This window comes from Cotesia typhae, unplaced genomic scaffold, assembly GCF_013202065.1.
Source record: "Cotesia typhae breed Kobodo isofemale line unplaced genomic scaffold, CoteBio_Ctyphae contig_5, whole genome shotgun sequence".
In the NCBI taxonomy this organism is placed as follows: domain Eukaryota; kingdom Metazoa; phylum Arthropoda; class Insecta; order Hymenoptera; family Braconidae; genus Cotesia; species Cotesia typhae.
In genome coordinates, this window is record NW_027423757.1 from 4,354,032 (window position 1) to 4,379,993 (window position 25,962).

The following is a 25,962-nucleotide window of genomic DNA, read 5'->3' on the forward strand; positions in this document are numbered from 1 at the left end:
CTGTGACTAAACCGGTACATTTAAGGATAATTTTAATGATTATAATGATATTAATATTAAGTTTTAATTTTAATTTATTAATATTATGAATCATAAGGGTGTTACGATCAATTATATCAAATAAAATCATGAATTATAAATATATATAAATTTAATATTATATTATATAATTTGTTTTGTATGTAATTAAAAAAAATTAATTGTAATTGGTAATCAAGATCTAAAATGTTTTATGAACATGAAGAAACATGAAAAAAATCAATCATACTATATGCTCCGTCCACAATGCAATGTATGATAATAATAATAATAATAAATACAACAGTAGAAATAATAGCCAAAATTACAAACAATAAATTAAAGAATATTTTTGTTATTTTATAAAATTACATAGCTTCCAAAAAAAAAATAAAATGGTCAATGCTCAAAAATTCAGCAAGGATCAAAATATTGAGTACGAGCACGCGCAATAATTTCAACGTGCGCGCCTCTAACATGTCACGAAAAAGGTAATGGACACGCGCATAAGCAAACTTTCTATCATGTCTTCGTCACAGATCTTTAATTATTTTCCAATAAAATAGTATTCAGTATTAATAAAATGTTTAAGTGTTGCAAATAAAAAAGTACCGCGTCACTAATCAACGATTACTCGATTAAATTGGCCTAATCAAACTTCATTTAAAGTATCAATAAAAAGGTATTAAATTCTGTTACAATGACGCTCCCTTAGTGTCAACTTGGGAATAAACTATAAAAATCGTCAGTAGTAGCTTATTTATTTATTAAACGTGCTTCGATAATGTCAAATATAAACTAAAGTACCAATAAAAAGTGATAATAAAACTACCAAGATTTATATCGATCAGGTACACTCGTTTAAAGCCCGTAATTTTCGTAACAATGAAGTTAGTTAATTTATGAAAATTTATTTACAAGTCAATACTTGTAAAACCAATTTATTTAAACTATGTCTTTCACAAATCAAACGGGCATTGATTCTTTTTCTATAGCTCTATCGCATATACGTTTTATAGATGGAGTATCAGCTTCAAGAACTCCTGAAAATTCCAATAGTTACCCGAAAAATTCAGTTTATAAGTTAATACCAAAGTTTCCAAAAGTCTTCAACAATAACAGGAGCACAATTATTAATCACTTGATGACAGAATCTGGTGATTTATATTTACGGATAATTGAGTCGCTGTTAGCTAAAAATAAATAAATAAATAATTTATTAAAAACAAGCAACTAGTCTTCCTGAAAAAAAAAAAAAAAAATAATAATAATAATAATAATAATTGAGTAATATTGTAAGTTAAAGATAATAAATGAAAAACCAAGTGATTTAAATCATTTTTGGTGGCACGTGGTAGACAAAGCGGCGTAAGATTGTGGGAGTCTGAGTAGTGTAGGCTTGCAAACTTCTCCCAGCTATTTAGAACCCGCGGGGTACCTTGGCGCATGTCTGATAAAGGCTGCTCAGTAGCTACAAGTCAGTGGGTAATATAATATTAAGCATTGTCGCGTCGGCGCGGATTTTAGTGACGTCTTGCTGCTAATGGCATAAAAAGCTTTGAGAGAAGGGACTTACTCTCGGAGCTTGTGTGGTGTGCCGATTCAATAGAGGACTACTCTGCTCAGAGTACCGTTGCGTTGACCAAAGTGTGGGTCGTGGTGGTGTTGTGCATAATCACATGGTGAGCTAGTGGCCGCGCCGTACCGACGTTGAGCGTCGTACGTACGTCGCCGTCGTGTTATTATTTTTCTTGTTATTGTTTTGTGATAAATAATATCAATATTAATAATAATTAATAATTATTTTAATTATTACTAACAGGATTGAGTCTGAAGCGTGATTAATAAAGAAGAAGAAGAAGAAGAAGAAGAAAAAGAAGAAGAAGAAGAAGAAGAAGAAGAAGAAGAAATAATTCAAGTACAGAGACATTTAAAATAAAAATCAGAGGTTTGGTGTGTATAAAAGCGTTTGGCTCGCGTCGCTCCTCGTGAGCTTGCGCACGGTCCTCCGTCAGGGTGAGATAGGAGCAGCCTGAATAGTAAACGAGGTGCGCCCTCCCTCGGCTACGAATCGGAGCCGATGCCAGGAGATATTTCACTGTCATCATCCCGTGGCCCGCTCCGTTTGACGGATGCGCGATAAGTAAAAAAAATATTTTAAGTACTGTTGGAGTAGAGTGATGGTCAGCTGTGTTGTAGTGGGCACAACAAGGCGAGCCTCCGGAAATGCGCCTTAGGCACTTTGAACTCGTTAAACGGGAGTGCCCTTGGCAGCAGCGAAATGTTCGCGTACGGTTTCGAGATAACATAGAAGAAATGTAATGTGGTAGCGCGTTGCGCCTTGTGTAGCTTCACGGTGAAAATCTGGCGTGAACGGCGCCGCGGTGGAACGGGGAACATGGCGTCGGCCTCGACCAAGACTCCAGCTAGCCACGGGCACAGCTTTAGACAGAAAACGTTCCATAAACCTACGTTCTGCCATAGCTGCACCGATCGGCTCTGGGGCATCATTGGACAGGGGAACTACATCTGCGAAGGTATCCATCATCATTATTATTATTATTATTATTATTATTATTAATATACTCTACTCTCTTTTTAGCACTAAAATGTTAAATTTTTTCATTACATTGAATTTCCACTTAATCTTTTTATATTTTTTATGTATTTTATCATAACGACGGCTCAACTGCTGGTTAATTAAATTTATCTATACCTATCGTATAATTCTCACCCGAGTGATTCACATCCACCCTTGAGATATAATGTCACAGTAAGTTAGAGCGCGACCTCGTTACCAAAGCAGCTCTCTCTCTCTCTCTCTACAGAGATCTTCAGGCCCTTCATTTGACACTCGAGAATAATCAAAGGAGCGATAATACATTGTACGGAAGAAAGGGTGGTGACCTACACATTCCCACACCCTCTGTCATGTCCTCAGGTACTCCCCTCGAGGATACGCACTGGGTATGCACATTTAAAACTACACTATTTTACTGGAAAAACCAAGTAAAATACAACTCAAGTCGAGAATAATGACGATAAAAAAATTATTATTTATATTATATATATTAGTATGCCCTTCCAGAAAACTTTGTCAGTCATACACAAAGACACAATACAACAACTGTATCAACAAATAAAAGTAACGCTCGAGTAAGCGTGGCTCTTGTATATTTATATTTATATTACTATTCAAATGGCTCTGAGATCTGGAACAGAATAGAACGGAAAATATTTTCCTACCCTCTACTCAGCGGGTTTGTTGTGCCACGAGGCATAATTAACATGCCCAATGATCGATATTAAACATTTCAACCTATTTTTTTCTACTCTCCTCAACTCTATTCTATTTTATTCTACTAAACTTATTTTATTTGTGTTATTTTTATCGTTCCAATCAACGAGAGTACTTTTTATTATTATTATTATTTTTTTTTTTTTTTAACTCAGCTTTCATTTATTTTATTTCTCTCTTAGATATTATTAAAATTTTTATTTCATTATTTCATTTGCGTATACAATTTATTCTCTCAAGTCTGGGAAGAAATATAAAGCACATCAGCAACTAAAAGTACAGGGTGAAACTGACCTCCTGCACACCAATGAATGAATGGTGCCCATTGAGCGCTATGTATGCCTCTAGGTTTCTGGGTTAAAGCCTACAGTAATTTTTGCAGTGGATTCGTGACCAACAATTGTTACCCTCTAACCACCGTTAGCTTGCCTTCTCGTGACTAATATGCTTAGTAATACTTGATACTTTTTTTATCGTTTTACTTTTCAAGTTTATAATAACTTATTTGAGTAGACGTTCATATTATTTTTTTATTTAATAATTAATATTACAATCGATCAAAATTTTTTATCAACTCTTTTAATTAAATATTTTTTTTTTTTTTTATCATTGATCTTTATCAATTCAGCTATCATCGTCTTTCATTGGTGACATCTAGCGACATAAAGATGAGTTTCTTAGATTTTATTTGCGTGCCAGTACTTGGTGATGATCATACAGCATAAAATATACATAGAATATTTATATAAATGTGTCCACATATAAAAGTCGTACACTCGTCAAGTACCATATCAAGTACTCAAGCTTTCATCGGCGGGAGAATAGAACGAGTAATGTTTAGTTGGAATAGAGGGCAACCATGTCGCTTGGCTTGCGAGCATTGATCGTGGGAGTGGGGTGGTGGTGGTGGTGATGCTGATGATAGTGGTGGGACTCTGGTGGTATTGGGATACTCGACTATGAAAACACGAAAGAGCAAGCAAGATGTATATATGTATGTATATAGGATATATAGAATGAAATAGCGGATAGCGGATGCCCGGGTTGACGGAGGCGGTGAGGAGGCAAACATGACAAACGTGCTTCAAATAAAAAATATTTAAAAACCAACAATAATTTAATCTCTGCCAAAAAAACTCTAAATCACACACCCAGATTCTATTTTTTTTTCTGTTTTAATAAATATTTTTTAAATTTATATTAAAATTATAATTATAATAACAAACTCATATTGCAGTTAACCAGGAATTTTATAAATTTTAATCCCGAGGGATTTTCAATTGTGAGTGTGCAAATAAGTCCGATCTGGTACTGTTGAACGAGGAATAACGGGGCAAGAGGGCATGCGTGGCCTCATTTAAAAAGAAAGAAATAAAATCCCGAAGAACTAACTCGCACTGGGTACTGGGCATTCATTCTTGTTAAACAAAACCCCTGAATTAATAAAAAATAATAATAAATTTAAAATCTAAAAGACCGGGAATAAGACAGAAAGTTTGGGTATAAAGAGCAGAGCGGGCGGGTTACTCTGAGTTATAAGTCAAAAAATAAAATAAAGAAAAAGAGAATAAAGAGTAAGCTCAGTGCATATTTCTCAGGCTTTTTTGCTCCTGGTCGCTTTATTACCGTTGGCCTTCTCGACCTCTTCCTATCCGTCCTCTTTCCGCTGGTGGTCTCGTGGCCTTACCCGCCGTCGCGTTTCAACAACTTACAGTTCCCTCGGCGTCATGTGACGTCAAATGCCCCTTGCACTATACATAGTTTTCCTCGAGGGATAAGTTTACTAGCAATTTTCTTTAAAAAAAAAAAAAAAAAAAAAAAAAAACCTCGAAAAAGGAAAAAAATAACAAATTTGTAAAGGAGAAGTAAAGAGAAAAGTGGGTAAACTCCTTTTAAAATTTATTGACGCAATTAAGAGTAGGTATTCTTAGTGTTATACTACTTTTTCTTTGAGTCATAACTATTTTTTATCTCTCTTTATCTTTACATTATTTTTGGTGTTGAATTTTCTTCTATCGTATACACTCTGTACTGTTTCAGTATCCTCAGTCTCACTCGTTATTTTAATTTCTCTTTCTTGTTCGTTTATAATTGTATGCAGACATTCACAAAACACTCCATTCATCTTTGCCCAGAGGAGAGACAAAACAGACTTGCTAACGCAACGAATGCGCAAACTATATACTTACTGGGCTAAGAACATTGTTCAATGTACAAAGAACGTCACAGAGTTTGTTCAAAACAGTTCGGCATTGTTCTTTGACAGTTAAAACAAATATAGAGACCGAGAGTACTGTTACAAACTTCGATCTTTAAGTATCATGTACATATCATATTCATTCTACGAAAAAATATTTAAAAACTTTAATTATACTCGGTAGCTCAAAAACTACACAGTAAAAAATTTTGCGTCATTGCGTCAAAAAATTTTTATGTTAAATATTTTACATTTTCTTGTGTTAATTCAACACAATAAATGTTAAATTTACACATAAAAATTTTTTACTGTTTAGAGATTATAATTATTTGAAAAAAATTAAAAGATGATATCATTTTCTTGGGATAATATATATAAACATCGCTCGAATTTTTCTAAAATGAATCAAATGTCTTCCCCTTTTCAGTATAATGTAATCGACCTACATACTTTATCAAAATCATTATAAAGAATAAATGAGCTGGGAGATAAAAATAATAAATCTAAGATTCGTTTGATAACTTTCACCCGAATTTCATAGCAGTACCTAGAAGGGCTCAATAATTAAGTTTTTCTATAAAAACAATATTTTATGTACTTGAAACAACTCAAAAAAATTTATTTTGTCACTTGCAATCTTTTCATTGAAACTCCTTCATTTATTTTCTAAATTATTCTCGAAGAAATTTGAGCATTAATTTATCATCAGAGGAAACGAGGCTTGGTTGGAGGCATAAGAGGAAGATTTTGGAATGATTCACCCTAATATAAAAGTTAAAGACATGTATCTCTATGACAAAGCAGATGACTATGTGAACTCCATAGAAATAGAGAAACTTTTATTTTCATCATTGTAAAAGCTGCTGAATCATAAGTATAAGTTGCCATCGGAAATTAAAAAAGACTAATATGATCAAAGTAAATCTGCTTCATCATACATTAACTTTTTTTTTTTGTCTGTATATTACTGTTGGTAATTAGATTTTACGGAAGAGTTAGCAGCAGGGTAAAAGAAAAATGACTCCATTATTTAATATAGTTTAATAAATTTTTCTTAACCGTATTAAACTTTTTAAAATAACATGACAAACTTTTAGCGAGTCTTTTTCCATCAGCAACTCATTTAATTATTTTTTGCTACCAGTGGGTGTTTTAATCAATTAAAAAATCTGATCACAAGAATAATTGGTCTGAACAAACTAAAGTATTTCTTACATTTTTTAAATTTATTTTTTATTTTTTTCAATTTCCCTTTGACCTTTTAATAATAAATTACGATTACATTTAAACAATGTACTTTTATAACGTCATAAAATTATGTATTTTTAAAATATATATTAATATGCAGCTGAAATAGCTTACGTGAGTGGAGGACGATGAGAGTCGGTTTGCTGTAAAAAATAAAATTAAAAAAATACGGCCGCATGTTGTAGCAAAAACAATAATAACAAAAAAAAAAAAGCGAGAGAAGAGAAGTGCGTATAGCCAGAACATCAACGAGGACGGTTTATTTTAGCTTTGTTACCGGAAACGTATAACCCCACTGAGTGGCGTGCAAACGTTACGGAGTCGCGTGCTGTCATCCAATGAGTGTTATTGTTTGAAAAATAGAGCGACGTTACGATAAAATTCTATTTAGATTTGCAACAACCATGCGAATAACCGTGTGAAATAATGAGAGTGAGGAGGAGAAAGAAATCCTCGATTATGAAGGAAGAAAGAACTAACAAGTTGAATTACAAAAAGATTTACATTATATGCTACTCATGCTTCATGATCAGTAGTATAGTATTAAATAAAACTATAACTATAATAACTGGAGAAGACAAACACGTGCCAGAGAAATGTCGACAGTGCATTATATTAATGTGTGTCTACTCATGCGTTACCACCTACAATGATATTATAACATTAATATCTAATCGATTCTTCGACTTTAGATTCAACATTCAACATCAAACATTAAATATTAACTCTGCCAGTTAGCATTCAACTCTTACACTTACTCTGTCTTATTCTTTTATTCTATTATATGCTACCACCTATCATATACATTTCCTCGATACATTATTATGCAACATACATTTTATCCCCTCAAATGATCCCTGAAACTGATCTCCTGTTGATCCAACACAAAGACTTTTGTCCTAGTTATTTGAGATCTTTATATTCTACATTCATAAATTTATATTAGGTTAATTCAGAATAATAATGATAATAATAATAATAATAATAATAATAATAATAATAATGCAATGTATTTATTTAAATGGCCGCAGGACTACAAGTTCTTTAGCAGTCAAGACTCGAAATTCATTTTTACAGTGTGTACATTTACAATGAATAAAGATAAAGAAGTAGTGTATAATACACTAAGAAATAATAATGATCATAAAAATAATTATGATAAATAACAATAATAATAACTAGCTGTTACCCGCCCGCTCCGCTGGGTACTTTATAGAATTGTAGTTTTAGATCTAGACTTGAAATTTAATTGGAGTATTATTTTGACTTGTACAGGTTTCACATTCCATCGAATCGAAAGTAGAATTAATTGAAATTCGTATTGAGATGATCTCTACATGACAAATAAAAGATCCTTACCAAATTTGCAGTTTTTTGAAGCTATATTTCAAAAATTAAGATTTTTTATTGTTAACACCCACCCCCGCGATCTTTATTGGAGATGATTCGGTGTAAAATCCGTTCTTAGATTATTATTGTGTCACATGTAGACGACTCCTATTAAATTTGGAGTCTATAGGAGCTATAGCTTGAAATAAAAAATTTTCATTGTTAATACCTACCCCCGCAACCCTCTGTGGCGTGAGATATCGTAAAATTCATTGATAGATTATTTCTACATCTCTTACAGAAGATTCCTACCAAATTTGAAGTCGATCAATAATAATAATAATAATAATAATAATAATACTTTTTACAGTTTGCAACTTCATGGTGCATGAACGCTGTCTCACGGCCGTCGTGTCTCCCTGCTCCAGCATCGCGGCAAGCCTCATTAAGGTATTATATATAACATAAATATAAGAGCAAAACTATTTTTACTTTTATTTTTTTACCAGTAAAAGTACAGGTACTAGTACTACTATTACCGTTATTATAAAAATATAAATAAGTAGAGTTGTAAAGACTTTAATTTGAAAAGGTCGGAGCTTAAGGAAGTGAAGCGTAAACATAAATAAAAGTAAAGTTGAATGTTTAAAATAATTTTCTCACGATACGAGGTAAGTAGTGGCATTGTTACGGTTTTTGGTTAAGTCGAGAGGTTCAGTATCGACCTCTGTTCCGCGGCAAGTAAAGACTCAATGGAAGATTCATTCAGTAGATGAATGAAACATGTCAACACGTGAATGAATCGTTCACTAGCTTACTTTACTTTACTTACTCTACTTCTCCTTTCAGAATATCGGTACATATACCCATATGTATTGTACATGTCTCCTATGAGGTACATTACATATGTATGTACGAGTAGTTAAATATATGAGGTAGTTGATGATAGATTATAGAAAAGTATGTTATCGGTACACTACACTACGCTGATGTTGCCTAAGTGGTTTCGTTGTAGACTAAGAACCAGACATAACTTAACGTACGTTAACCGGTTGTCTGATGTTATTAAGTAGTTATATCTATTGCTGAGCAGACAGACGTTATTTAATTGTCTGTAATATTTTACCATACACTTGTTCTCTCTTAACTGAACAAATCCTGATTTAATTTTTTTAAATCAAGATAAAATCAAAAAATAATTTTATCTTGGTATTAATCTTCAAGGTAGTATTTTTTTAGAGGATTATTCTTCAAAATTCAATGAAATTTTACAAGTGTAAATTATTTACAAGTGGTAATTATTTACAAGTGGAGTTCACACTATTTTTGGCCATATCTAAGTGAAAAATTAACATTTTTTATTTTTAAAAAAATAAAGATTTCGATAGCTTTTTTGCCTTCAAAAGTTGGAAAAAATTTTGGCTCTGATGTTTTTCGATAAAATTTCTATTTTATCTTTTTTGATGTTTTTGATATATTTTTATTTGAAAAGTACATAAAAAAACGAACAATAAAAAAAAAAAAAGTTGAATTTACAACTCTCTAAAAAATTTATAAATTTTTTTTTATTTTGTAAAATTTGTTAAAATTGGAATAATCTTTTTTTTTTTTTTATTGTTTATTTCTTTTTATGTATATTTCAAAAAAATATATATTAAAATTTTCAAAAACAAATTTTGTTTAAAATAATGAAAATTAAAATGGTGGGCCCCACTTGTAAATAATTACCAAATTTTATATATTAGTAGATTATTGTACCACGTATTATGTTAATGTTCTCAAATTTAAAAATTTACATTTTTCTCAAATTTTTAAAGAGCTAAGAGAACTAGTAAAATCTCTGCATTCAACTTATTTTTCTTATGAGAAATCACAGTTTTTATTTTATTTTACAAAAAGTACCTTTCAAATTTTTATAAAATGAGGGAAAATAACAGACTGAATGTTTCCTATTCTTAAAAATGCAGATTCAGTGTATATGATAATACTAATTGATAAATAAAACTTTCAAAAATTTTCACCGACTTTTTTTTTTAAAAAAGAAATTACACAGATAAATTTACTACTTAAATAAAATGAAACTTTTGCAATATCGACAGTACAACCTTCATTTTTAAATTTACAAATGATAATAAAGCCAAAATTTTGAATATTTATTTTGTTAAAAACTTTTCTATTGTTAAAATAATTTATAAATACAACAATAATTATAATTTTTCTCTTTTTTTTCCAGAATCCGGTTGCACATTGCTGGTCCGAACCGGTACATCATAAAAAGAAATTTTGCAATGTTTGTCGAAAACGTCTTGAGGACACGTCTCCATCCGTACACTGTGAAAGTAATTGAAAAATTCATTACCATTGCAAAAATAAAAATAAAGTTTTTTTTATCTATTTATCTGATAATTAATTATGTATTTTAAAATCAAATTAAAGTTTGCGAGTACTTTGTGCACACGGACTGTCAAGACTTTGCTTTGGCGGATTGCAAGGAGAATGCGACGTACCTGCCGGGAAAGGACCTGTCGTCAGTCACTCATACACATCACTGGCGAGAAGGAAATTTGCCGACCAATTCAAAATGCGCTGTATGCAAAAAGGGCTGCTGTTCCACTGAGTGCCTGTCAGGATTTCGATGCGAGTGGTGTGGCATGACGGTAATTTCACGATAAATCTTATTTTTTATGTGGCAGGAGTGGAGATTGCCGAAACGGGAACATTCAGGAAAAATGCACTTTTTTAATCATCATAATCTATAAGCTTAATCTTGAACTTTTTTTTATGTTTGACAAGATTGAAAGTTTAATAACTGTCTTGAGGGATAAAATGCAAATTTTAGTAGAGTAGAAAATTGAAATTTTTTAATTCATACTTTTATAGTCAATATCGTAAAGTTTAAAATACAGTTATCGGTTAATTTTTTAAATAATTTTTTTTTATAAATATTATGAATATATATATTATTTATTTATTGCATTTAAAGGATGTAATCCTCTATACAAGAAAAAAGAAGAGGTGAAGTAGTACATATATAATACAAATAAAAGAGATAAAATAATTAACAACTAGTTCAGTTTAAATAACTTGCATTAAATTCAATTAAGTTAAAAATTAGAAAAAAATAAAAAATATAATTAATTCGAATTATTACTAGAAGTCTCTTTGCTTACTTATTTCAGACTTATTTTTTTTTTTATTTGAACTCATATATTTCAGTTTATAAAATTCACATCAATCCCCAACAGCTCATGTTCGTTAAAATTAATGACGGCTTTAATTTTTTAACTTAAAACTTAATTATAAAATTATTTAATTTATAGTTACACTCTTATTGCCGCAAAAGTCCGGCCGTAAGACAAGAATGCACCTTCGGAAGTTTAGAACCGATTTATCTACCTCCATACGCAATCAGCATCCCGCGAAGCGATGTGCCAATGGAGGCAATCATCGGTGTACATTCTCGACGGAGAGAAATCTCAACGCGTGAGTATTTCAATTAAACTTTATTTATCGTTCCAACAAATTCATTTATCAAATTTATAGTCAAGTAGTTTATATATAAATTCAATAACCACTCAATACAATCACAAACTATTAATAATTCAATCAACAATAATTATCAATAGTAAATAATAATTAAAAAAAAAAAAAAAAAAAAAAAAAATTGTAAAAACTACATCCTCTATTAATATCAAATATCAAACAATGCAAAATTATTTGGCTTACTTTATGATATGTATTACGTATTAAATATTAAAACAGGTGTTATATTGGCATACGCATGCTCAATGAAACAAAACTCTTTATTTATTGCTTACTTTAAGAGTTTAACACTGTTGACAAAATTATTACAAGTAAACAACTTCCATAAGTTATTATTATTAATAGATATATATTTATACTATAACTTTAGTATCAATATTAAGTATCATAATATCCATTATTGAATACTAGGGTGGGTCAAAAAAATCGAATAATTTATTTTTGATTTTATACTCTGAAAAATAGGTTCGTAGACACCTAAAAAGAATTCTCTCCAAGTATAAGCTCTTAATTATAACGGGAAGGTCCTCCGCTTTGCGGGTTTCTATTTTTTTCGAATAATCAGATAAAAAAATTTATATCTCGCTTCCAACTGCTTGGAAAAATATTCCGTGGCATAGATTTTGTGAGAAATTGAATGCTTTACAAAAAAGGTCTCTTATGACTTTTTCAAAAACTCAACCGATTAAAAGATATTCATAGTTGAAGTTTGGCTATTTTAAGGAAAATATTCGTTTTTATTATGAATTTTATAAGTCGATGAAAAAAAATTATTTCGGATTGCGGAACTCATGATTTTGTAGGAAATTTACTGCTCTACAAAAATGGTCTCTTATGATTTTTTGATTAAGTGAAGCCGTTACGAGATATTCATCGTCAAACATTAACGAATATCAATATTTCCAGTTTTTGATCAATAATTCGATAAATTTTAATTTAAACTATGAGTTTCAGGAAAATTTACATAAATTTGAGTTTCGATCGATAAAGAAATGTTATAAACAATTTTTTTAATATTGTTTTCAGTCTTGAGCTTGTTTGATTGCATTAAAACAAGAAATTAGAGCATTTTTTCGACATATAGCCAATGATTAGTTTAATTTGAAGTGAATGACATATTTCTTTGTCAAATTTAATATGAAAAGTATTGAATCAAGTGAGAAACAACCAGTATTTAACTTTTTTATAGATAAATTTTTTATTGAATTATCAATTGCAATATAATTGTCTATATTTTTAACATAACAGTACGCTATTACTATAAATAATTTCTTTTATTACAATTTGGGAATGTTTTTGATGTTCTTTGACAACTTGCAATAAGTACTGGAATTGTTCTTCATTTTTGTCAAGCATTGATTATATTCACTGACTAATGCAACAGCTCGCTCTGCTGAATCATTGATAACTTTTAGTTGTTGAAAGTATTCTTTATTTTCGAGATAACTCTCATTAGTAGGCCATAATTCAACATCGACATCAAGAAAGTCATACGGTAGATCGAAGATTTTGAAAAGATTTAATGACTTTTTAGACACAAAGTCACTCAGAGTTCTCTGCGCCAATGAATTCAAATCTTTTTAGCAATTACAAATCTTTTAGCTTTAGAATCTGTACCTTCACGAGTATTAACAGCTTCAACAATACTTTTTTTACTTCTAATGGAACGCCATCGTCAAACAGTGATAAATGGCAAGTTCATCGCTCAAATACCATAAGTGCGAAATCATTTTTTCACACGTAGCTGAAGAAATCAAAGGATTGATATGTTTGTACTCCAATAAATTTTTCATAAACTGCAAGTCATGATAAGCAGCAGTTGTTGCAGAAGTTGATGAAAACCAAGCTTTTAAATACAATGTGACTATAAAAATACAGAAATGACGAAGACCATGCAATTCTTTCTGAGAGAGTTTGAATTCATCTCTGAATAGATACATTTTTAAACTATAAATGGCCTTAGCCATCCATCTAGCATGATGAACAGCACCAGGACGTTTGAAAGAAATCTTTTCTTGAGGCATTTCTCCAAGGAAAATCAATGATAATTCCAATAATTCTTTATCTAACTTATTATAACATTTCTTTATCGATCGAAACTCAAATTTATGTAAATTTTCCTGAAACTCATAGTTTAAATTAAAATTTATCGAATTATTGATCAAAAACTGGAAATATTGATATTCGTTAATGTTTGACGATGAATATCTCGTAACGGCTTCACTTAATCAAAAAATCATAAGAGACCATTTTTGTAGAGCAGTAAATTTCCTACAAAATCATGAGTTCCGCAATCCGAAATAATTTTTTTCATCGACTTATAAAATTCATAATAAAAACGAATATTTTCCTTAAAATAGCCAAACTTCAACTATGAATATCTTTTAATCGGTTGAGTTTTTGAAAAAGTCATAAGAGACCTTTTTTGTAAAGCATTCAATTTCTCACAAAATCTATACCACGGAATATTTTTCCAAGCAGTTGGAAGCGAGATATAAATTTTTTTATCTGATTATTCGAAAAAAATAGAAACCCGCAAAGCGGAGGACCTTCCCGTTATAATTAAGAGCTTATACTTGGAGAGAATTCTTTTTAGGTGTCTACGAACCTATTTTTCAGAGTATAAAGTCAAAAATAAATTATTCGATTTTTTTGACCCACCCTATTGAATACACATGTCATAAACATACACACAAAGTTTACTATCACATAATAGTATGATAATCTCCCATGACATAGTTTATAAAGTATAACTCTAATTCTTTACCTATTTTTTTATTATTATCATTTACATTTTATTTCTATCTCTTAATCGCTATTTTCATTACTTATACATTTATATATACTATATTCTTATCATCTATTATTCTTATGTATAATCTCACGTTTAAATTTGTTCATCTCGAGTCAGGTTTGTGTTATGTATTTTGTCTGCACGGTTACGTTTTTTTAAATAAATAAAGTTAATTAAAAATCTGTCACTATTATTAATAAATTGTATTATGTTTCATAAACTGTAAGAAAATTTCTCTGAAATTTCTGTAAATTAAACTTTTTATACATAACATTGAATACAAAAAACTTATCATATTTTTAAAATCTTTCAAAACCGTAAATTCAATTACTTTTCTTTAAAAATCCAAAGAAAAAAAAATTGTTAATTTTTTCATCTGAACAATTGTCTACTAATTACATTAAAAATTATATTTTAAACACCTTTTGCAATTTCGTAAAAATTTAGAAAATTAAATATGTTTTTTATCATTGAAAATTTTTTTTCTATCAAATCAAATATTTAAATTTTTTAATAAAAATTCTCATCCAATAAAAATTTTTAATTAAATTAAATTTAAATATGCAATCCAATATTTAAGCGTAAATCTATACAACTAAGCTGAAATTTCAGAAATTTTCAACAGTACTCATTTCTTAATTGGGAAAAAAATGCCCTGACAAATCCATTTGTGTGTGGTCATGTATCATCTTGGGACAATTGCAGTCTAAATATTTTTACATTGTGTTTGGTGGAAGCTTGCAGCTCATAATCATAAATAAAAATATTAACTTATTAAACCGGTAAATTATTTTAAAATTAATTTTGTTAAAATAAAAATAGTACGAAAAAGTAAATTAAAATTTGGCAGACTTTAAACAAGTAATACAGAGCAAATAAATAAAATAAATTAACAATTATGTCACAAAACGTTAAACAAAAGTCATTACTCAGTGCAAACAATAAAACAAGTTAAATAATAAATAAATTAGGGGATTAACAAAAAAAAAAAAAAGTAATCAGTAATAAAACATAGTATAATGGAATAGTGATGTGTTGTGTCTGACGAATTCGGAAAAACATCGTTTGCTTCTTATTTGAAGATAACACCAGAGAGCAATTTGATTTTGCTGAGAGCGAACGAATTGGGGCGACAGGTCATCTAGCCGAAGCTTTCAGGCGCCTTTCACTAGTTTTTCCACGTAGCTGCCATGGAAATTGTCATGCTTCCCCTCCTTATGTTCGAGGTACCTAGTCTTTAAAAAACCAAATCGTCGTGCAACTGTGTTTTTGTGAGCATATCGCGTCTATCTATCTTTCATGCATCTAACTCGTTTATATCATCAATAAAAAAAAAAGAAAAAAAAATAATAATAAAAATGATGATGATAACAATAATAAAAAAAATATAACAGCAACATATGTATTAAAACCCTTTGGATATTGTTTGTTAGCATATAAACCCAGTTATTTATTTTAGTTAATCGTGTGTAAATAATAATTGTTTCATAAAGTCGATATTAAGCAAGTAGTATTGCAGTTATTTGTGTAATAAATAATTAAATATTAAATGAATAACCTAGTATAGTTAGATGGTTGCATTGTTTAATTTTCTCTTTATAATTATTGTTTAATATAGTAGTATAATGTGATAATACATATAGACCTATAGGATAAAAGTTTAAAAAGCTGTACTACTATTATACATACATGTTTACACTATTATGTTATCACAATCATACTTTAAATGAATACTCAACATACAGCATACAACATGTGCAGTATGATGAGCCGGTTATTATTTGTATAGTTTTTTTTAATCTCAACGCGTTTAAGAATAAAATCAATAACTTCAACATTGATGGTGTACAACAATGCGTAGGTTTTCACTTCAGCCCCAGTCTCGTTTTATTTATTCATAATCACCAATCATACATTATATTTTTTTCATTTATTGACTTGGAATAACACCGTGAGCACAATAACATTCATATATACGATTCATTTTCATAATACATACCCGAAAAAAATTATTCATATTCATGATCATACATATAATTTCATAGGAACATTAGCAAATTTTTACTTTAAATAATTAAGTAAATTTAAGTTTTAATTGATTCAATTGTCAATACTTTTTGAACTTAAATAATTTGAAAATTCATTCACAGAAAAAAAATTTACTTGAATTAAGCAAATAATTTTGAAGAATTTTATGTTCTTGATTTGAGTAGAAAAATTCCTAAACTAAGAAATTTTTTTTTAGTTCAAGTAAATTTTACTTGATTAAAGAATTTTCCGTCTTGATTTTAGCAATGAAACTCTTAAAAATTATTTTCTTGGATTAAGAATTTTTCTCTTGATTCAAGTTAATTTTTTTTTCTGTGTATTTATGTTTAAATTCATGTATGGTCATAATAGAACATCTATGATTTATTTTTTCCGGGTACTCAAGTTTATTTGTTAGTGTAAATTTTTGCATGTTTGTACTTGGTTTGATTGCTTTTCATATAAATGCACGCAACTCTATCCCATCATATGAAATAGGAGATTCAGACAACGATATTGCTGTGTAGAAAGCATTATTATTATTATTATTATTATTATTTCTTGTTATTATTTTATTACTGCTGGCATGCGCTATACATTAACAGTAAGCTGCTACAATTACAACACTCGCAAACAAAATCACCAAATAGAATTGATGATTTACGACTTGGGGAACTTTTGACCCTTAATTAAATGCCAATTAATATATATCATTTATTTTTATTTATCTCAATTAAACATGTAACAATATTATATTGGAAGAATTAAATTAATTACAAAAATAGTTGAGTTGATGGTCAATTTATTTTTAATTAATTAAAACATCCTGCATCTCATAATATTTATCCTGTTGACGTCTTGATAAACTTGAAATAAATAATACAACGCTATTTATACTGCCAAGATATAAATTCCTATTCCTATATAAATATATATTTATATATTTATATATTTATATATTTATATATATTTATAAGCTCAATTGCGACAAATAAAAATAAAACAAGCCTGCGCAAGATGATTTGCTGCGATAATATTATGAAAAATTGTTGTTTGACTTTTATTTTATTAAACTTTTTGTCGTGTTTCTTATCTTTAATGGTTAAAAAGACAAACTTATTGTTTGATTATAGCGCGAAGTATTTCGGAGGAATTTAGCAGCGGAGACACTAAAAATCGTGACAGCGATGACGCGATGCAACCCAGCACCGGTCACAATAGAGATCCTAAATCTCCAAAGGATAAGGACGATAAAGAACGAGGTGATGAAGGTGAGATTATCTTGTTGTTGTTTTTTTTTTTTTTTTTTTAAAATATATATTTCCTCTCTTCTTTTATATTTTCTCTTTATATAATAATACCTTCTTTAATTATTTTTTCCTGGCTCTCATATTTTAAGTCGGACTTTTAATGGAGATAATAAAAAATATAATATTTTAATAACATTAAACTGTCTACAGAAATGATTAAAGTTTACGACGGCAATTTGTCCCTCAAGCGAAAAATATTCCGGGTAATCTCAGTACCTCGGCAAGCATCTACAGCGGAAGTTTTAGCGGCGGCTCTTAAAGCGTATCACATCACGGAAGTACATCTGAGTACGTTTTTTATTATTATTTTTATTTAATTATACATTTTCGATTTTCAGTGAAAAATTATTCAAGAATTTTGATATTTTAATTCTAAAAATTAAATGTGTTCACAGGTTCTTTTTATCTTACCGATTTGTACGCGCCCGAAGAGACGCGGTTGTGTGATCCAACGCCAGTACTTAATTTGCATCGTAAAGAAGGCAAACGTCGAGGTGTTTTTCTTCGACATAAGTTTGTTTTTTCACAAATAATTTATTTTTGTCTTATTAAATTAAAAATATTTATCTTTACGGTTTTTACTTTAACAGAGACCAATTAAGTAGTGAAGTTCGTGTCTACCCTGGTAAACTCAATGTACTTCAAATTTATTGTACAGTAACAATAAATGAAGAAACAACAGTAGCTGATCTTATGCGTGAAGCACTGGTTCAATTTAACCAACCCAACGCAAATATTGAAGACTATAGATGCAGTGAAGTTCTCATGGATCGTGATGGTAATTATAATTATCATTTAGATTTAGTATATTAAATGTTAAAACAAATAATTAAAAATTTTATATTTATAATAAAAGTAATGTCGCTAATTGAAATAATTTAATTGAGTAGTTACGGAGAGGGTGTTGGACACTGCCGAAAAGCCATTGGAGATATTAAAACAATTAGGAAAAGATTCTATTAGACAACGGGAGCTAATGAGATTTTATCTACAATTAAAACAAGATCCACACGGTTCTAATGTCGCACTATACGTTGCCAATTTACCAGCAAGCTTAAATGAGAAGCTTTATGAAAATATTCTCATTGATTTTTTAGGAATAGGTAATTTTTTTTAATTTTTTCATAAACACAATCTGATTAATTGAATAAAAATTTAAAAATCAAATCACTTTAATTCATGATTATAAAAAGTGGCTAGATTTTTTTTTTTTTTTTTTTTTTTTTAATTTCTTATCTCAGTAAATTATTTATTAAAATAAATTTTTTAAAAAATTCAGAAAACAAATTCAAGTCGATCGGTCCAATTTATTATGAGCACGGGTGCATGGTAATAATTTACGAAGACCTGGAGAAAGCCGTTCGTGCATTATACATCCTACGTGAATCGAAATATGAAGACAAAAATCTGCTGGTTATGCTTCTACCAAGTATTGAACCAACCATGATACCAGCGGGTGTCCAACCACTGTTGGTATTTGTCAACGTCAAATCGGGTGGATGCCAAGGTCACGAATTAGTCACCAGTTTCCGCAAACTCTTGAATCCATACCAAGTATTTGACTTGGACAATGGTGGTCCACTTCCCGGGTAAGTTGATCGATTAAATTCCAACCCCCGTCTATTTATCATCCACCATCTGTAATATTTTAATCTCCCTGTATATATTTACACTAATTATTTTTTGTGTATTGTTTGTGTGTTTGCTTGTTATATTGCTGATCGATCGCTCGGATGGTTTATCTTTCATGTACATCAGGATGTATATGTTTCGGCATATAAGGAATTACAAGATACTTGTTTGCGGTGGCGATGGCACGATAGGATGGGTATTACAGTGTTTAGACAATGTAGGACAAGACAGTGAGTGCTCGTCACCAGCCTGTGCAATTGTGCCCTTAGGAACGGGTAACGATCTTGCACGAGTATTATGTTGGGGACCCGGTTATACTGGTGGCGAAGATCCAATTAATCTTCTACGAGATGTTATCGATGCTGAAGAGATTATGCTCGACAGGTGGACTGTTGTATTTCATCCTCAAGATCAAGATGATGCTACAGGTAAATATAGTCATCAATTATTAGTCATTTCATTTTAAATTTATAATTAACCTTCATATCATTTTTAATAAATTAAATGTCAGCTTGAAAAACTATTAATTAAACGTAAAAATGTCATCATTTTTTTTTTATAAAAATTTAATGAGTTATTTATTTATTTGTATGTTTTTCTTCATATCTGTTTCTGTCATGAGTCAGTTATAATTTATATTTTTTCACAATAAAACTAGAAAACTTAAAAATAAAATAACAAATTAATATTTAAGGAGCTGGATCTACGAGTGAAGATAACGCACAAATGTTTGTTATGAATAATTACTTCGGTCTTGGTATTGACGCGGACCTATGCCTGGGATTCCACAACGCCCGGGAAGAAAATCCTGATAAATTCAACAGTCGATTGCACAATAAAGGAGTTTACGTCAAAATGGGAGTAAAGAAGATGTTGGATCGAACGTGCCGAGATATGCAGAGGAAAATTAGGCTGGAGGTTGATAATAAAGTGATTGATCTACCGCCACTCGAAGGAATGATTATTTTAAACATCCAGAGGTTTACATTAACATTTTTTATTTTATTTACTGAAATAAATGAATAATATATATGCATACTGCATTAATATTAACATAATAACGTGGTAAATTTGTAGCTGGGGTTCTGGAGCAAAGCCATGGGGCGATGGCCCAGACGACCAATTCCGTAAACCAAATCATTACGACGGTTTATTAGAGGTCGTAGGAGTTACAGGCGTTGCACACTTGGGACAAATCCAATCTGGTTTCCGCTCAGCTATGAGAATAGCACAAGTAAGATTAATAAAAAAAACTTTTTTTTTTTTAAATCATTGTCACTATCTTTTTTCTTTAGCTTATCTTCTATAAAAATACAAATAGTATATACATAAGTATCACGTCTCACGTCATTTTTTATTACCAGGGTGGACATATAAAAATTCATTTGAGTTCGGATGTACCAGTACAAGTCGACGGAGAGCCATGGACCCAGACTCCAAGTGTAGTAGTTATTCTCAAATCTGCTCTCAAGGTAACATTCATTTTTCATTTCATACCGTAGCTATTTATTAATTCAATACAGCAAATAATTAACATTTAGTTATTTAACTAAAAAATAATTAATACTTGATAATAAAATAAATTGATTAAAAATTTTTAATTAAAAAATTTTTAATGGATATTTAATAAAGTGATATAAAATTGAATTTAATGCTGTTGCTGTATTGAATCACCAGCACGTTTATAAATTATTACAGTATTTATGTCGCACGCTAAGTGTTAACTATCAACTATCATTATAGGTATTACCTAGCAAGTAGTGTGTTAAAAATAAATTTGGAAAAAAAGTATATACCGCGGCTATTTTATCCGAGAAAGCATCATCGAATATATTAATAAAGCTAAACCTAAGCAGCTAAACCAATAGTCCGTCAGCGCATGTGATCCTCCCTTTCATCATATGCCCAAATCGCAGTCTACTAATTATATCTTCCTTATTCCTCTGTTCACTTCAGGCTACCATGTTGAAGAAAAATAAAATCCGACGTCGGAATACAGAACCGTCAATACAACCGGCTAATGGGGAGGGGGGCAAGTGCACAGACGAGTAAATCATCCCAATTCAACAGCTAAATACAAATCGGTCGTCGCATTAATTTTTTTTTAAACTTTTTTTTTGTCTGTTATTAAAATTCTTAAGTCTTAAAATTACATAGAAACAAATACAAAAAAAAAAAAAAAAAAAAAAAAATAAACAAAGTTTGCAATCTCTGTCTGGACTCCTCCGTGCACGCGTGCGTTAGTACATGCGCGTGCAGTGTATAATAAAGAAAGGGGAGTTTTGGACAAGGCAAACCTTTCATACGGTCGATCCAGCGAATCCCCGATGCATGCTACCTCTATATACTCTACCCAAATTCATCTCTATCTCAAGCTCTCAGTATCTTCTCATTTCCTTTCTCTCTTGCTCTATACAATATACATATATATATTATATACAATATTTTTCCATTTTTATTACATATATACATCCGTACATATGTATATTTATTAGGGTGATTGAAAAAAACTCGATATTTTCATTTTTCTCAACAGTAGACAATTATTGTAATTCACGTGAAAAAAAAAAAAAAAAAAAAAAAAAGCTCGTGAATGGAAATATTTTTCGATTTTTAAAATTCTAAAGATACATTCACAGATGTAAAATGTCTTTTAATAAACTGTTTATTTGTAAATAAGTTAAAAATAATTATTAGAGTTAGTTCACTTATAAACATTTCAAAGTCTTACACTTCTAAGTAAATTAAATATAATTAAAATTTTCTAATCTCTGAATATTTTTATAGAAATATTTTTTATCTTAACTTCATGAATTAAAATTTAATTATCGTTATTGTTGAATATAGTAATTTTATTAAAGATATTTCAAACCGAAATAAAAATGGGTTATGAAGCTTTAAAGTAATAATAAAACTATTTATTAAAAAATGAAAATAAAAAATTTTTAAAAGTCACCCTAAATATACATTTTATTCCACTATCATTGTCTCCATTAATTCCAGTACCTTTGCCCTATATGCAGTTTGAGCTTCTCGTCGTATATTATGCATATATGTATGCATAAATGTACATAAACGTCAAATACGTTTATATAGATAAATGCATATAAATATAAATTTGCCATGTTATTTTTCCAAACAGTATTTTTTACTATCGTTGTTATACTATTATTATTATACTTCATTTATCACCGTATTTTATTATTATTATTATTTATAAATTATAATATAATTTATATATTATTATTATTATTATTATTATATACGTATATTGAAGTAGGATATGTATTTTTATTTATTTTATCACATGTTATTGTGTCATCTTTAACTTTTTATGTTACGGATTATTGTTATCTATATTTATCATTGAATTTCCATTTGTTTAAAAACGTAAACGCGACTTTTATAATATATATATATATATATATATATATATATATATATATATATATATATATATATATATATATATATATATATTCCTTGTTATATGAAAAAAATTTAAAAAGAAAAAAAAATGATTATCGATCGCTCGCCTTTGTGCAATCCCTGATCCTGTCCCGTTAATTAGGCCGCGATGCTGAAGAAGACGAAGGGTAAAGTCAAGCGACGGGATACAGATGCAAATATGCCATCAACAGGACCACCACAACCATCAACATCCAATGATCCAACGGATCCAGAGGTATTCTGAGCAAGGTGTCATCCTCAGTGTCTGCTATGGTGCTTCTGATTTAGAATCATCGCACAGTGTATAAACATTTGTTTACTTAGATTCTTATTTGTACAATAAGCCAACAACATTAACAACAGCAACATACTGCAGTGATAAATTTAATACGTTTATTAAACAATTCATCTATGATATGTTATCGTTATTACTTATGACGCTGAGTGACTTATTACGGGCGATATATACATATATTTATAGTACGAATATATGTAGAAATTTTTAATATAAGTAGTACGTATACTTTATTACAACGTATATTGATATGATATGATATGCATAATCATAATAAGCAAAAAGGAATATCGCGGGATCCTTTCCTTCAAGCAACTTTATTCAAATGAAAACTACTTAAAGACAAAAAAATATTTATTTATTACTGAAATATGACTAAATACCGACGTGTTAGATAATAATTATTTTACATTTAAATTTTATTGACAGACACAAAGCATTAATTACTATGATAAGTGCTCGATATTTGAAAAATTTCTTTTTACAAATTATAGATAGTTTAATTATTATAAATAAAAAATATATATAAATATATATATCATTTTTAAATGTTCACAATCATAGCACACTCTGTAGTTTTATTGATAAATATTTTTTTAGTACACACACTTGGATAGATTTTAAAATTATTAAAATTGCACAATAAATATAACATTCATATATAATTTATTATAAATTATACGTTTTTATTTTATTTTATTTTATTTTTTTTTTAAATTAGATCGTTAGTTAAAATGTGATTACGACAAATACCAAAATAAATAAAAAATAATCTTTATTGTATATTATGTTTCATGTATATGGTTAAATTGTAAATTAAATTATATAAATCAATAACAATAAAACAAACTATTAATGGCAAAAATATTAGTAAAAAATCGTACTAATAGCCATTAATTAAAACTGAATAATAAATGTTAGTTGTTATTGATAAATTATTATTATTATTAAAAAAAAAAAAAAATACAAATATTTAAATTAAAAATTAAATTGTATTAGTAATTAAATTTTATTTTGTGATTGTTAAATCTGACTGCCGGGCAGTCTGGAAAAAAAAAATATCTAAAAATACCAACCAGTCGCAGTCAGTTTTATCTAGGACAAAGTTATTTATTCAATTAATAAGTAAATAATAAATAAGTGTAACTCATGTAGAAAAAAAATTGAAAATAAATAAATAATTCGAGACACAAACAACCGCGGGTACGGCGTGTTTATCAATTCGTCTTCATAACTTTATTTAAGTAGTATTGTAGTTAATAACAAATACTGCAAAAAAATAAAATAAAAACTTGAAGAAAAAAAAGTTATAAGACGAGTTGGTGACGTCCGATATATATGTACAAATAAAAGGACTCGGCTCATACAAATTTCTTTAGTAACAATAATAATAATAATAATAATAATAATAATTGTAACTAAGATGAGAATAATAAAGTTAATTAAATATTAAAGTTAATTAATAAAATAAATTTGTATGAGCCTTGATAGGAAAATATAATAATAATATATCACAAAAATGTACAATTCAACTTAAAAATAAATAAACAAATAATAATTACAATAATAAAAATAATAATAATAAAGTATGCCAAAGTATCTATTTAAAACGTGTTCACTTGAGTTGTTCTGACACGTCGCGGTCATTTGAACGATCCAAGAAATGAAACTAGTTACTTAAATGAAGAAAAAAAAATAAGAACAATATCTGTACTACAATTTGAAATGAAAAACAAAATAATAAACAGTTTAATGGTAATGAATATTACATACGGAACGCTCCCGGGTGATTCTGCGACACAGACACTGTGAGTCAACCATGGAATGATGACTTAACGCGTCTAATGAAATTAATTATTAATAAATATTTAAATAAACTTGTATTGATATTGAATTTAATTTAAAAATTAAAATTTAAAATAAATTAAATAAAAGGAGATATATAGGATGTAGAGATCGATGGTGAATTTTGTTCGATTCCTTGGATGCATGTTATAGATTGGTGTCATTCTATGACAGACAATTTAGGTGCCAAAAAGATGTAAATAATAATATATATAAAAACAAATGTAGCTGTAAGATGTGATTAAGATTTAAGAGAGTTAATTATGAAAAATAGATAAAGAAGAATATGATGAAGATAAAGATAAATATTAATATCAGTTCGACGTGTGTATTTCTTAGTATACGATACGCTGATGAGTGTAATTATTTGGTCATAAAAAAAATTATAAATATATTTAATAATAATTATAAAGGATAAATAAACGCGTGAAATATTTAACAGTTAATTATTAATTATATAGTAAAAAAAAAAGAAGCTGTACGGTGTACAGAGTAAACAGGACTCACGTGGGCTGTGTTGCGATGCTTGGGTTTATTAAATTAAATTCTGTGTGAGATTACGAGATGAAAGAAAAATTAAAAAATAGCTGATATTGATGAGATTTATGTACATGCATTGGTAATGTCAAATGTGTACGTGAGAGTATGCTTAAGTAAGATAGAACGATAGTATGAAAGATTATATTATAAACAAAACAAAATTAAGCTGTTAAGAACGAACAATTATAAATTCATTAACATTTAAAAAGTCGCAGGTGATACGACATGCAGACACTTAGTTTGTATTAAAAAGCGCTTGTAGAACGCGCTCTTGCACCTAAACGACTTTTCTCGTAGACTCCGCTGGATGTCTTGAAAAATAATTCATTGAAGAATAAAAAAAACAGAAATACTATTGAAAAATTCATTTTAATATATATATGTATTAATATGTATATATTATATATATATATATATATATATATATATATATAT

At 29.1% G+C, this 25,962-nt stretch overlaps 1 protein-coding gene across 5 annotated transcripts; it reads left to right on the forward strand.

Moving 5' to 3' along the window:
- Window positions 1-292: 292 nt before the first annotated feature.
- On the forward strand, window positions 293-23,262 carry LOC141530813 (diacylglycerol kinase theta). Of its 5 annotated transcripts, XM_074248140.1 has the most exons (18): window positions 293-1,700; window positions 1,841-2,555; window positions 8,461-8,540; window positions 10,324-10,429; window positions 10,527-10,747; window positions 11,411-11,573; window positions 15,510-15,653; window positions 17,589-17,726; window positions 17,916-18,053; window positions 18,161-18,278; window positions 18,356-18,543; window positions 18,656-18,868; window positions 19,045-19,354; window positions 19,524-19,825; window positions 20,092-20,377; window positions 20,475-20,631; window positions 20,762-20,869; window positions 22,969-23,262. In XM_074248140.1, the coding sequence occupies exons 2-18, from the start codon at window positions 2,417-2,419 to the stop codon at window positions 23,089-23,091; spliced, it is 2,934 nt and encodes a 977-aa protein (XP_074104241.1). In that variant the 5' UTR covers window positions 293-1,700; window positions 1,841-2,416; the 3' UTR covers window positions 23,092-23,262. The 5 variants fall into 5 exon arrangements, with proteins under 5 accessions (XP_074104241.1, XP_074104240.1, XP_074104242.1 ...); XM_074248139.1 differs by having other exon boundaries at window positions 293-2,555; XM_074248141.1 differs by lacking the exon at window positions 22,969-23,262 and adding an exon at window positions 21,354-22,782 and having other exon boundaries at window positions 293-2,555.
- The last annotated feature ends 2,700 nt before the right edge of the window (window positions 23,263-25,962 follow it).

Excerpts from the sequence above, each read along its gene's own strand:
- LOC141530813 (XM_074248139.1), top strand. The coding sequence starts at position 2,417 with ATGGCGTCGGCCTCGACCAAGACTCCAGCTAGCCACGGGCACAGCTTT. Across the intron at positions 8,541-10,323 it reads TCGCGGCAAGCCTCATTAAG|AATCCGGTTGCACATTGCTG; the intron begins GTATTATATATA and ends TTTTTTTTCCAG. Across the intron at positions 19,355-19,523 it reads AATGGTGGTCCACTTCCCGG|GATGTATATGTTTCGGCATA; the intron begins GTAAGTTGATCG and ends CATGTACATCAG.